General features: G+C 47.1%; 1 protein-coding gene and 1 long non-coding RNA gene across 4 annotated transcripts in view; one reads left to right on the top strand and one right to left on the bottom strand.

Moving 5' to 3' along the window:
• The window catches only part of LOC140598289 (uncharacterized), a 55,231-nt gene that overhangs the window by 8,808 nt on the left and 33,723 nt on the right, over nucleotides 1-12,700 (top strand). The gene's annotated exons all lie outside the window — the stretch shown is intronic.
• The window catches only part of BCL7C (BAF chromatin remodeling complex subunit BCL7C), a 47,330-nt gene that overhangs the window by 30,746 nt on the left and 3,884 nt on the right, over nucleotides 1-12,700 (bottom strand). The window contains exon 6 of one of the 3 annotated variants that reach the window (XM_026011195.2): nucleotides 12,460-12,655. The exons of the other annotated variants lie outside the window; for them this stretch is intronic. Coding sequence (XP_025866980.1) covers nucleotides 12,530-12,655 — 126 coding nt within the window. The 3' untranslated portion in view covers nucleotides 12,460-12,529. Of the gene's footprint in view, nucleotides 1-12,459; nucleotides 12,656-12,700 lie in introns of those variants that run through there. 3 annotated transcript variants of the gene reach the window in all.

Genomic DNA, 12,700 nt, shown 5'->3' with positions numbered 1-12,700 from the left:
CCTTTGGCCCAGGGCGCGATCCTGGAGATCCGGGATCGAATCCCACGTCGGGCTCCCAGTGCATGGAGCCTGCTTCTCCCTCTGCCTGTGTCTCTGCCTCTCTCTCTCTCTGTGTGTGACTATCATAAATAAATAAAAATTAAAAAAAAAAAAAAGAACCTCCATGACTGCTGAAGGAGTGGACAGAAATGATTCCTTCCCTTTAAGTTAAGAAGTAGGATGAAGTATCTCAACAAAACTCCAGCTCAGGGCATGATCCCGGGACTGGAGTCTCTCATCAGGCTCCCTGCAAGGAGCCTGCCTCTCCCTCTGCCTCTCTCTCTCACTGTGTCTCTCATGAATAAATAAACAAAATCTTAAAAAAAAGAAAAAAAAAAGAAAGAAAGTTGAGAAACTAGAGGCGGGTAAAAAGAGATTTTGCAAATAAGGAAATGGAGCCAGAGAGGGTGAGAGGCTCACTCGGGTGCCACAGCCAGTTACCACCTCCCAGGAACCCACTTATGTGGTTCTCAACTCTGTCAGGTCACTAAAGCATTAACAGAGGAGACTCAGAGATGGGCATTCAGGTTCCAATCCTGTTGCTCCATTCACTAGTTGTGTGATCCTGAGCAAGTCACTTGGCCTTCCTAAACCTGTTTGCTTGTCTATAAAATGGGGATAAATCCTTATTGGGCTGTACCAAAGAACAGAGAAATTACACATTTACCCACCCATGTGGACACATAACAGTAACTTGGGTTAGCAGTCTTGAGGTAGGGTGAACAGCTTTAGTTAATTTATGCCCAGAGGCAGGAGCTGGGGAGGGAGAAAAGTGTCCTGAGTGAGAGATCCAAGTCTCAAAGTGCTCTGATTCCTCTTTGGGGAGGAGAGTCCTCAATTCTGCTTCCCAGGTAACTACAAACTACTTTCCAATATATGGAATACTAAAGTATTGCTGTAAATGATGGAGGAGACAGTCTGACTTCTGAGTATGTGCTCTGTGTTTGAAAGCACACACTCTGAAGTCAGATTATGTGGATTGAAACCTGTCTTTACTATTTACTACCTCTGGTGCCTGGGACAAAAGACTTAACTTCTCTGTGCCTCAGTTTTCCCATTTGTAAAATGGATACAATAATAGTACTTACCTCACAGAGTTGCTGAAATGATTTTTGTGAGATTATGCATATAGAGCTCTTAGAATAGTACCTGGATCAAAGTTAGTTATCTTGTTTTATAATGGTCAAGAATTACTCTTAGATCTAAGTTGTTTGGGAGTTTAGGGCTGAGACTCACTCAAGCTAACAATAGATGGACCTTTGATTGCCTTTGAAGGAGGACAGGGTGTAGTTAACTTCAAGTTTGGGTCCAAGCTGAATTGCACAGCTACAAGATGAGAGGACTGAGTTACAAAGGTGTTGACAGCAGTGTGACAGGACTTGGTTGTTTTGTCTTCTATTTGCTTTTTGCTTAAGTTGAAGTTTAAAAATTAAACTCTCGGGATCCCTGGGTGGCGCAGCGGTTTGGCGCCTGCCTTTGGCCCAGGGCGCGATCCTGGAGACCCGGGATCGAATCCCACATCAGGCTCCCGGTGCATGGAGCCTGCTTCTCCCTCCGCCTGTGTCTCTGCCTCTCTCTCTCTTTCTGTGACTATCATAAATAAATAAAAAATTAAAAAATAAATAAATAAAAAAAATAAAAATTAAACTCTCTCTGCCCTTGAGGAAAAGGAAACTAGTTTTATTGGAAATGGGCTTTGGGGGGCACCTGGGTGGCTTAGTCGGTTAAGAAGGTGCCTTTGGCTCAGGGCATGATCCCAGGGTCCTGGTTTTGAGGCCCACATCAGGCTCCCTGCTCGATGGGGAGCCTGCTTCTCCTTCTCCCTGTGTTGTTCCCCCTGCTTGTGCTCTCTCATTCTGTCAAACAAATAAAAATCTTAAAAAATAAAATAAAAAAGGAAAATGGGCTATGAGTTTAATGTGTTATTGAAACCCAGAGTAAAAAGAATTGAAGTGGAATAAGAAAGGTATATTAAGGGGAGAGGCAGAGTTCTGGTGCATGCCATGGCTGTGCTCCAGAAAGTAGCCAGTCTTGAGAGCAGATGGCTGCCTGGTATTCCAGGAAACATGGGAACCCTACATATAAGGAGTCTTCACCCACCCAGAGATTCTGGTGTCCCACACAATATAGGGCAGAAGCCACTATGGGCTTGGATGGTGATTACCAACAGCAATCAAGATGAACCAGAGATTAGAGTCTCCTCAGCACCAAAACATGAGTGCTCAAGCACACTCTCACACACACACATACCCCTCGTTATCCAGGCAACACCTCCTGGGTTCTGGTGTGCCCTTAAGAGAGGAAGAAAGCCCCAACAGTGACTGAGATGGGATTTCTGTTTAATCACAAATTAAGTTACTTTATAGAAATACGTGAATTTGAATTTGAATTTGTTGGGATACCAAGAATAACAGAACCAGCCTGTGGACGCCTGTGTGGCTCAGCGGTTGAACATATGCCTTCGGCTCAGGGCATGATCCTGCAGTTCTGGGATCGAGTCCCACACTGGGCTCCCTGTAAGGAGTCTGCTTCTCCCTCTGCCTCTGTCTCTCTCTCCATTTCTCATGAATAAATAAAATCTTAAAAAAAAAAAAAAAAAAAAGAACCAGCCTGGTTCCCACATATTTTGGTATTTTGGCTAGAATCTTCCCTTCTTCCTTCATGGGATCCCTGGGTGGCGCAGCGGTTTAGCGCCTGCCTTTGGCCCAGGGCATGATCCTGGAGATCCAGGATCAAATCCCATGTCAGGCTCCTGGTGCATGGAGCCTGCTTCTCCCTCTCCCTGTGTCTCTGCCTCTCTCTCTCTGTGTGTGACTATCATAAATAAATAAAGATTTTAAAAAAATAGAATCTTCCCTCAAGCCTGCTAATCCATTCTTCTCCCTCAGTTTTAGGTCCAGATTTGATAAATAGTGGTGTTTGGAATTAGACCTTAGGTTAAGTCTAGGTTCTGTCACTGGTTGGGTGACCTTGGACAGGTTACCATACTAACTTTTCTGTGCCTGAGGTTCTGTCACTGGTTGGGTGACCTTGGACAGGTTACCATACTAACTTTTCTGCGCCTGTTTCATGAGTAAGATGATGTACTGGAGAACCTCAAATCAATCTGGTGTTTCCCAGACTTCATTCATGTCTTACCTTCCCAACTTTTGGACATAATTGTGTACTATCTCTACTACTATTTATTTAATCTTGTCCTTTAAAAATGTTAACTCACTTTTTTTTTTGGAAGCAAATTTATTCAGAAAGGAAATTTCATATCACTATCATAAAAAGGAAATACCTATCATTCATCCCAGAGTGGTAAAAATAAGTACAACAAAATCAAAGCAAGACTATTCAATTCTAGCTGGGTATGGTTACAGGCCAAAGCTCTGAGCTGAGGCCTGGACTTTGTTTAAAAAAAATTATCTCAGTCACAAAAGGCCATATATGGCCTTATAGGAAATGGCAAATCTATAGAGATAGAAAGTAAATCAGTGATAGTTTAAGACTGAGGGACAGGAAAGGGGGGGGTTGTAATAAAAATGTTCTAGAGTTGACTATAGTGGTAGCTGCACAATTCTATGAATATACTAAGAACCACTGAACTGTGGTGAACTGTATGATATATGAACCTTATTTTAATGGATGAACTGTATGATATGTGAACCTTATTTTAATGGGTGAAAACTGTATGATATGTGAACCTTATTTAACAAAACTGTTATTAAAGGTGTTAAATCTGATTCTTTCACCTTGAGGAAAATGAAGGGATGCAGACACCTGACCCAAGCCCACTATTATTTAACCTGGCCAGGTCTGTGACACTCCCTCCCGCCCCCTTCACCTCTCAGCTTTTGCCCTTTGTGAAAGGATTTGGTCATAAGCCCTCAGTATTCCCCTCGCCCCCCCAAACAGATCTGCCAGTCAAGGGAGACAAACCTGAGCTTACAGATCTCGCTACTCAGCCACTGACCTGCATCATCATGACTTTGGAGGAAATCGCTCTGAGCCTCACTTTTCTTACTGGTAAAGGTGGATACAACAGCACCTGCCTCAAGAGGTTGTAAAGAGGATGAGAGGAGATACTCAGGTAGGGCTCCCGACACACAGAGATGTCCTTAGACTCCCCCTGCGGCGGCCTCAGTTTCCTTGACTGTGCGGTGGGAATACAGTGGATCCCGGACTGCAAGTAATTTGAAGAAACCGACTCTCCTCGGCCTGTCCCGGGCTCCTCACGCCCCGCCTTACAGCAGGGGAAACCAAGGCCGCCCAGGGTCGAACACCGCTAGTCCGGAACTCGGGGGCAGGGAGGCGGGGGCCTGGCCTAAAGGGCCCCGGGGGGAGGCCGCCGCGGGGCGGGCCTCAGAGGCACAGTCCGCCGCCGCGGCGCCGCCGGCCTACGGGGAAACCGGGAGCGCGCGGCGCAGCGCCACAGCCAGCCAGCGTCCTTCCCGAGGCGGCGGCGCGCTGACCAGCCCCCGGGGCGCCCCGCGCCGGAAGTCCGCCCGCGGCCGCTCTAGGACTGGAGCGCGGCGCTCGGTGCCCTTAACCCCCGCGGCGCCGCGGCGGGCTCGCCCGCGCTCGGCCCCTTCGGGGGCACGCGTCCCTCCTTTGTTTCCTCCGAGCTTCACAAAAGGCTGTGAGAGGAGAGGGCCTGGGGATCCCATTCTACAGGTGAGGGCACTGAAGTCACACCGCAGCTGAACCAAAGCCCAGGCGCCTTGTTTGGAGCTGTTTTCATTTACACCAACCGCCTCTCTCGGCATCCCTTACAGTATCTTAAAAATATACACATTAAAACCTCAACTGGGGTTATTACAGATTACCACGGGCTTTTACTTTTATTTGGCACTGAATTTCCTAATTTCCTAGAGTGCCTGCAATCCTACCCGTGATTCTCAAAATTAAAGGTTGGAAATAGTACTTTCCAAAAATTTGGTTTACATACAGCTTCTTTCGTGTGCCGCAATTGGTTCCCACTGTTCCTGACATGTTGGAGGATGCTGGACCCCAAACATGAGGAAAAGATTATTGGCTCCATGTTTCAGATGAGGCAACTGAGGTCCAGGCGGGGATGTGACTTGCCCAAGATCACACAAGTTCATGCAAATCAATTGCATCTGAAAAAACCTCCATTCCTATCCTATCCCGACCATCCACTACCCCACAGCTGCCTCTCAGCTGATGGGAGGAACAAAGGAAGGGACTGGAAGAAAAGCCACTGCCAACTGAAAATCAATAAATCGTAAGGGAATGGAAAGTTAGTTATTAGGCTCTACCCTTGTGCTTATCCCCTATGGGGCCTGGGTGGCCAACCGGACACAGCCCTGCCTTCACAGGCACGCAGAGACCCAGTCAACTGATGTGGGGATTCTCCCCATTGCTGAGTATGCCTATTCTAATTATGCATTCTGACACTGAGAAACAACCACAGAATGGGTTTGGGGACCCACTGGATTGTGAGATAGACCTGAGCTTAGTGAGGTTTGGGTCTCCAGGAGAACAGAGTTGAATACTATAGTAGAAGTGCAACCAGAAGGTAGAATTTTGCCAGTGGAGAAAGGAAGATGTGCTTCTTTCCTTCTTATATTCAGTTGTCATTGATGAACACTTACTATTTACCAGACACTACACTATTTACCTAGATCCTAGGAGGACAGAGATGAGCAGTGTAGCCTTATTCTAGCAAGGGAAGTGGGATGTCAAGCAAAAGAGGAAGTGCAGTGACTAACCAGTGACCTGACCTAGTTCAAGGGTCAGGGAAGCTTCCTGAAGGAGGTGAAATCTAAGCCAAGGCCTAAAAGGTAAGCAGGCATTGGCCAGGAAGAAAGAAAGAAGAGAGGAAGGGGAGAGTTCTCCAGGCAGAGGGAGCTAGCCTGGCCAGCCTCAGTATTAGAAGTTCTGTGTGTTGGATGAATTTGGGAAAGAGGGGAGAGAGGGGTGGGTGTGGGCAAAGAGAGCAAGGCCTTGTCTGCCTTGATAAGGAGTTTGGAGGAAGAATTGCATGGGCAAGAGCAGGTGTAGAAAGGTGGGGCAGCCCGTGTGGCTTAGCGGTTTAGCGCCACCTTCGGCCCAGGATGTGATCCTGGGGACCTGGGATCAAGCCCCACATCAGGTTCCCTGCATGGAGCCTGCTTCTCCCTCTGCCTGTGTCTCTGCCTCTCTCTGTGTCTCTCATGAATAAATAAAATCTGAAAGAAAAGAAAGAGGAAAGGAAAGAAAGAGGAAAGGAAAGGAAGAAAGAAGAAAGGCAGAAAGAAAGAAGAAAGAAAAGAAAGAAGAAAGAAAGAAAGAGAAAGAAAGAAAGAAAAAGAAAAGAAAAGAAAAGAAAAGAAAAGAAAAGAAAAGGTCATGGCGGCGAGGCCCATGTGGCTGGAGGGCAGGAAGTGAGATGAGGGTACTGGTACAGTTAGCAAAGAGGCCATGGAGCCAGAATGTTAGCCTATAGGCCACACAAAGGAACATAAAGGGAGCAGAGTAAGCACTAGGGAGTGGTGGAGGTGAGGTGAGGTGATCAGAGAACACATGAGAACACATGCTTTGTCTCCAAGAGCAGCAGAGCTCCACACCCCCTGGTGGTTACCATACTTGGAAGCACTCTATGTCTCAGACCTGCTTTGTCAAAAGTAGCTGGGCGTTGGTGGGCCTGGGTGGCTCAGTTGGTTGAGCTTCTGATTGGTCATTTCAGCTCAGGTCAGGATCTCATGGGTTGTGAGATTGAACCCTGTGCTGTGCCAGGGCTTGAGACTCGGTGCTCAGTGAGGAGTCGCTTGGGATTCTCTGTATCCCTCTCCCACTGCCCCTCCCCTGTCATGTGCATGCACGTGCTTGCTCTCTCTCACTCTCTCTAAAATAAATACATATATCTTTTTTAAAAATGTAGCTAGGAGTCTAGATTTTTCTATGGAATCTTTTGATTTTAAATGTTGACAACATAAGCAAGCAAATCATATCTATAGGCAGGTGGTTCCCAAACTGTGGCATATAAGCATCACCCATGGAGCTTTTGAAACTTTTTTTTGTTTTGTTTTGTTTTGTTTTGTTTTGTTTTGTTTTGTTTTGTTTTTGAAACTCCTAATGCCCAAGTCACATCCTATACCAATTAAAATGTCTGGAGTAGAAGCCAGGCATCAGAATTCCCCAGGTGGTTCCATTGTGCAGCAAAGTTCGAGAGCCACTGCCATAGGTTCAGTATATCTTTTGGGTTGCCAGGCAAAGCCATGAAGAGCCATGGGAGGTTTTAGAGCAGGGAAGAAGCAGATCAGTTTAGAATTTAAAGACAATCAAAACTTAGGAGGAACAAAGTATAGTCCGGGGTGAGAAAAGGCCTGAGGCCCTAGGGACAGTGGTGGGATCCTGCCAGGACAACCACCCATTGCAGTTTTCCCAGGGATTCCCAAGAACAGGACTTGAAATGCTAAAACTCGGAAAGTCCTGGGCAAACCAGGATGCTTGGTCACCCTACATCCTGCTCCTGAAATAGTTCTGTCTCTCCAGATTTCTGGGGGACTGAGGTCATAAACTACATTCTGGAAAGGTCGTGGGGAACAAGCTATCTGTCTTCCTAGGATATAGTCATCCAGTGCTCTGATCCCTAGGCTAGACAGGCTTGTGCAGGGAGCTAGAAACAGGGAGAGGACTTGGACCTATCTGTTCTCCATCCAGCAGAGCATTCCCAGTCAAAGCAAAGCCTATGGGCTATAACCTAGCAATAGAAAAGAGCATGCTATTGATCTAAGCAATGGTACAGATGACTCTCAAAAACATTATGCTGAAAGAAAGCAGATGCTAAGAAGTACATACTGTATAATTCCATGCATATGAAGTTCTAGAACAGGTTAACCTAATCAAAACAAAACCAGAACAGTAATTGCCTTTGGGGAGTTAGGGGTAGGATGAGGGGCAACAGGAAACTTTTCAGGAGGGATAATGATGTATTTGATAAGAGCTTGCATTATGCAGATGTGTGCATTTGTTGAAACTCACTGAATCATACAGTTAATAAGTATGCATTTTGCTATGTGGATATTTTGTTTCAAGGGCAAAGAAAGACAAACCTGTAAGTTAATGACTGGCATACTGAAGTACTTAGAGGGAAGCACACCACTGTCTGCAACTTACTTTGAAATGTATCAAGAAAATACACTAGATGGATGGATGGATGTATTAGGAGATGTGATAAACAGATACAGTAAGATATTATAGAATCTATGTGGTGGGTATATGAGTGTCACCTTTATAATTCTTCCAACTTTGCTGCATGCTTGAAACTTTTATAAAACATTGGAGGGGGGCATCTAAGTCTGATCATGTCACCCCTCTTCTCAGACCTCTTCAATAGCTCTTCATCTTGCCCAGAATAAAAGCCAAAGTCTTGACAATGGCCTCCAAACAGGATAGCCATACATTCTGGTTATCACAGGTATTAGCTATTATCGGGCATAATTATTAATATATCCTCTTTTATTCTTGAAGTTTGATAGACATGTTATGTACCTGCTCTGTCTGTGAGGTCCTACATGACCTGACCTCACTTCCCACGCTCTCTCCCTTCTTCCCTGTGCCTCAGCCACACTGATCTCATTTCCAGGCACACTCCACCTCAGGACTATTGCACTTGCTATTCCCTCAGCCTGGAATACTCTTCCCCAAGATATCTGTATGGCTCTCTTCCTCACTCCTTCAAGCTTTTCTTCAGATGTTTCCTCAGTAGGGCATCTGATCTCCCTATTTTTTTCCATCTCCCTGACTTGATTTTTTTTTTTTTTTTACAAAGTAAAAAGTACTTATAACTTCCTAAGGTGATATAATTTATTGAAGTTAAACTCCGTGAAGGCAAAGATTTTTTTTTCCATTTTGTTAATACTTTGTTCCCAGGTCTAGAAGAGTCCCCAGTAAACAGCGCACAATAAATATATATCCCTATGAGTAAATGAATTCTCCTGCCTTTGTTGATCAGGCTATCTGGCACCAAAGATCGAAGCCAACTTGGACCATCACAAGGGAATATCTGATGTTCCAGGAAAAGGCAGAGGAGGAGGCAGGGGTGTGACAAAGGAAATCACCAGGAAACCAAGGTTAGGAAAAAAAAAAAAAAAAGAATGCATCTCCAGGTGAAGAGAGGGGCACTCCTGGCAGAGCAAACAGCATTAGCAAAAATCTAGAGTTGAGCACAGCAGAGTGGATTACAAACAGTTCTGGGGGAGCAGGGTGGTATGGGGTGGAAGTGGCAGGGACAGCTCCATCCTGCCGGGAAGGAGGACAACTATGGGGTTTTCACCCAGGGCAGGCACATGTGGGTTTCTGAGACTGCCCAGCTGCTGGGGGGAGAATGGACTGGAGGTGGGCAAGAGTGAAGCAGAAAACCCACCAGGAGGCATCTAGCAATCGAGAGCACCCTAGAGATAGGGGCAGATGGGAGACATACTCAGGGAAGAGACCTAATGAAACATGGTCACTCACAGGACTCTGACTTCTGGGGGCTCCAATCTGGGCCAACTCCTGGGATTGACAGGCCATTTCTGAGTATAGGCGATGGTAGGGACAGATTGGGAGAAGGAGGAGGCTGAGGGTCTGGACATCCCAGGGGTCTCTGAGTCTAGAGGTGGGGTGCAGCGCTTGGATGCTGAGACTTGGGAGCCATTAATTCAAAGAGTAGGTGGACTTGGCAGGGAGTATTCATGAAGAGAAGAGCTAGGCCAGGACAAGAGATATTTAAGGGCTCAGGAGGAGGCGAGAGTGACAGAGCAGAAGAGAAGGGGGGAGCACTAGAGGCCAGAGTGAGGGCCCGGAGTGGAAGAATTTCCCAAAAGAGAGTATGGACATTGGGAAGGAACGGGAAGAGGGGAGGCAGGGAGGGAGAGGGAAGGTGATGACTAGGGGTGTGGCTATGGAAGAGGTGGATTTTATTTTACTTTATTTTCTAAGTTGTTATTTATTTGACACACAGAAAGAGTGTGCACACAGAAGCAGGGGGAGCAGCAATCAGGAAAAGGAGGCTCCCCACTGAGCAAGGAGCCTGATGCAGGCCTCCAACCCAGGACCCTGGGATCGTGACCTATGCCAAAGGCAGAGAGCCGCTTAACTGAGCCATCCAGGGGCCCCAGAAGAGGTGGATTTTAAACCAGGTTACATAGTGGATCACAGAGCTGGAGGGGAGAGGCTTGGGAGTAGGGACAGATGCCTGGGGTCTGGGGCCAACAGAGGGACAGGAATCAATGGGGGTGACTCAAACTTTAGCCTTTCAAGTGTGCTCAGAAAAGGACTCTTCTTCCCCAGTCTCACTGACAGACAAGTCTCTGGCCTCTATCCGTATACCCTAGTATCCTCACCTGTAAAATGGAGTAATAGGAAAACAGCTGTCATTTATTGAATACTCACTATGTGTCAAGCCAAGGACACTCTCCACATACTTCCTCACATAATCCTTACAACACGCTCACCAGGCTGTTAATATTATCCCCAGTTTACAGATGAGAAAACTGAAGCCCGTAGGGTTAAGTCCCTTGGCTCAAGGTTATAAGCGAACAAATGGAGATGCTGATATTCAAACCCAGAGCCTGTCGTCTGGGCTTTAACACTGTACTGCTAAACCATACAAGGCACTTACAATTTACAAAGGACTCCCATCACCTACTGTGGTGGTTGAAGACAATAATAACCTCCACACCTCGAAAATGCTGAGATTACCATATGTAGTAGGCTGAATAATGGCCCTCCGAAGATGCTCCCGACCTAATCCTCAGAACCTGTGGAAGGAGCCCAAGTCAAGGAACGTGGGTGGTGTGTAGAAGCTGGAAAGGGCTGGGAAACAGATACTCCCCTACAGCCTTTCGGAGGAACCAGCCCTGCTGATACCTTGACTTTAGCCCACTGAGACTAATTTTGGACCTCTGGCCTCCAGAAGGGTAAGATAATAAATTTGTGTTTCTTTAAGTGACTAAATACATTTATGGTAATCTGTTGCATGAGCAATACCATGTCACCCTACATCTGGCTCCTCTGGCTAGCCCTGGTTCAACTATTACAACTTCAGCCGCTATCAGTAAACAGCCCTACATTTTAAAATAGTTCTTGGGCAGCCCTGGTGGCGCAGCGGTTTAGCACTGCCTGCAGCCCAGGGCGTTATCCTGGAGACCCTGGATGGAGTCCCACGCAGCGGTTTAGTGCCGCCTGCAGCCCAGGGCGTGATCCTGGAGACCCTGGATTGAGTCCCACGTCAGGCTCTCTGTATGATGCCTGCTTCTCCCTCTGCCTGTGTCTCTGCCTCTCTCTCTCTGTCTCTATGAATAAATAAATAAATAAAAATCTTAAAATAAAATAAAATAAAATAGTTCTTTAAAGTTCCAGTTTGGTCCCTCTGAACCTCAGTCTCTTTCTTTGTTAGAAATAAAAATACGGCTAATACACCTAAGACTCTTTGCCAGGCACAGAGTGAACGTACCTTCTATCCTATCATTTGAAGGTTTCCACAAACCACTAAGGCGGATGAGGCCTAGTTATTGTCCCCATTGCTCAGATGAACAAACTAAGGCTCAGAGAGGGGGAAAGGCATGCATAGGGCCATATGCCTAGTGAGTAAACAGAGCCAGGATTTGAGCCAGGACTTCTGACTTCATATCTACCACACTGAGGTTCATATCTCACATTCCACCTCCTCAGGGAAGCCTTCCTGGATAGCCTCAGCACATTCATTTACTCATTCATTCACCAAACAGTTGCTATGATTGCTCTATACCCAGTGTGGTTGCTAGATAAGGCTGGAGACCAAGTTCAGCTGTCAGGAGCCCAAAACCTAGTGGACAAGACAGACACACAAACCAGCCATCCCAAACAGCCTGATAAATGCCAAGACAAAGGGGGAGGAGGCACAGCGGGTGATGGAAGCCCAAAAGAAAGGAAACTGATTGAGCCAGGGGTCAAGGAAGACTTCCTGGAGGAGGTGGTGATGGAGGTGAGGACAAGTAAGTGTGAGGAGGGGTTCCAGTGGAGTAATGGGTAAACGGAGGTGGGGGCAGGGTTACAATGTTGTGGCTTCTTGAGGACATGGAATGGGTTGGGTCATCTGAGACCCCAAAGTCCCTCTGGGCCTCTGTGTTCCTGTGTATGAACAGGAATCATGGGCCAGCTTCCCAGAGCTTTGGTAATTGCTGAGCCCAGGGGAGGGCTGAACAGGAAGAAGACGGGTCCTGGGTTTCCTAGAGGAGGAGGGCTGAAGGTCAGGAAGGGTCAAAGGTAAGGGGACAGGGCAGGGTGGAGGGAGTTCTGGAGAGGCAGGGTCCTGGGCTCAAGCTCCCATTCTATGTCTGACTCATGGTATGATTACAGAAAAGTCCCCTTAGAGCCTCAGTGACTCCATCTGAGAAATGGAGCATGAGACAAAACTGTCTCCAAAGACCCTCCCCAGCCCTGAGGGGGAAATGACATGACACAAAATTACAAAAGGGTCTTTATTTGTAAAAAGCCAAAGGGGCCCTTGGGGCAACAGGACAGGCAGGCCGGCTTCTCAGGGGTCAGGGGCATTTGGGCAGATGCGCTTGAGTGGGGGGGCGCCCTCCGAGTCCTCTGTGTCACCCTGGGCTGCCTCAGGGACAGGTGGCACTGGCTCAAAGACGGGGTAAGCTTCGGGGGCCTGGAGAGGAAGGGCGGACAGGCGTGAGCTCCACCCAAACCCAGG

The sequence above is a fragment of the Vulpes vulpes genome, chromosome 3, assembly GCF_048418805.1.
Source record: "Vulpes vulpes isolate BD-2025 chromosome 3, VulVul3, whole genome shotgun sequence".
Classification (NCBI taxonomy): domain Eukaryota; kingdom Metazoa; phylum Chordata; class Mammalia; order Carnivora; family Canidae; genus Vulpes; species Vulpes vulpes.
Note: the sequence above shows the minus strand (reverse complement) of the source record. Positions and strands in the feature narration are given on the sequence as shown.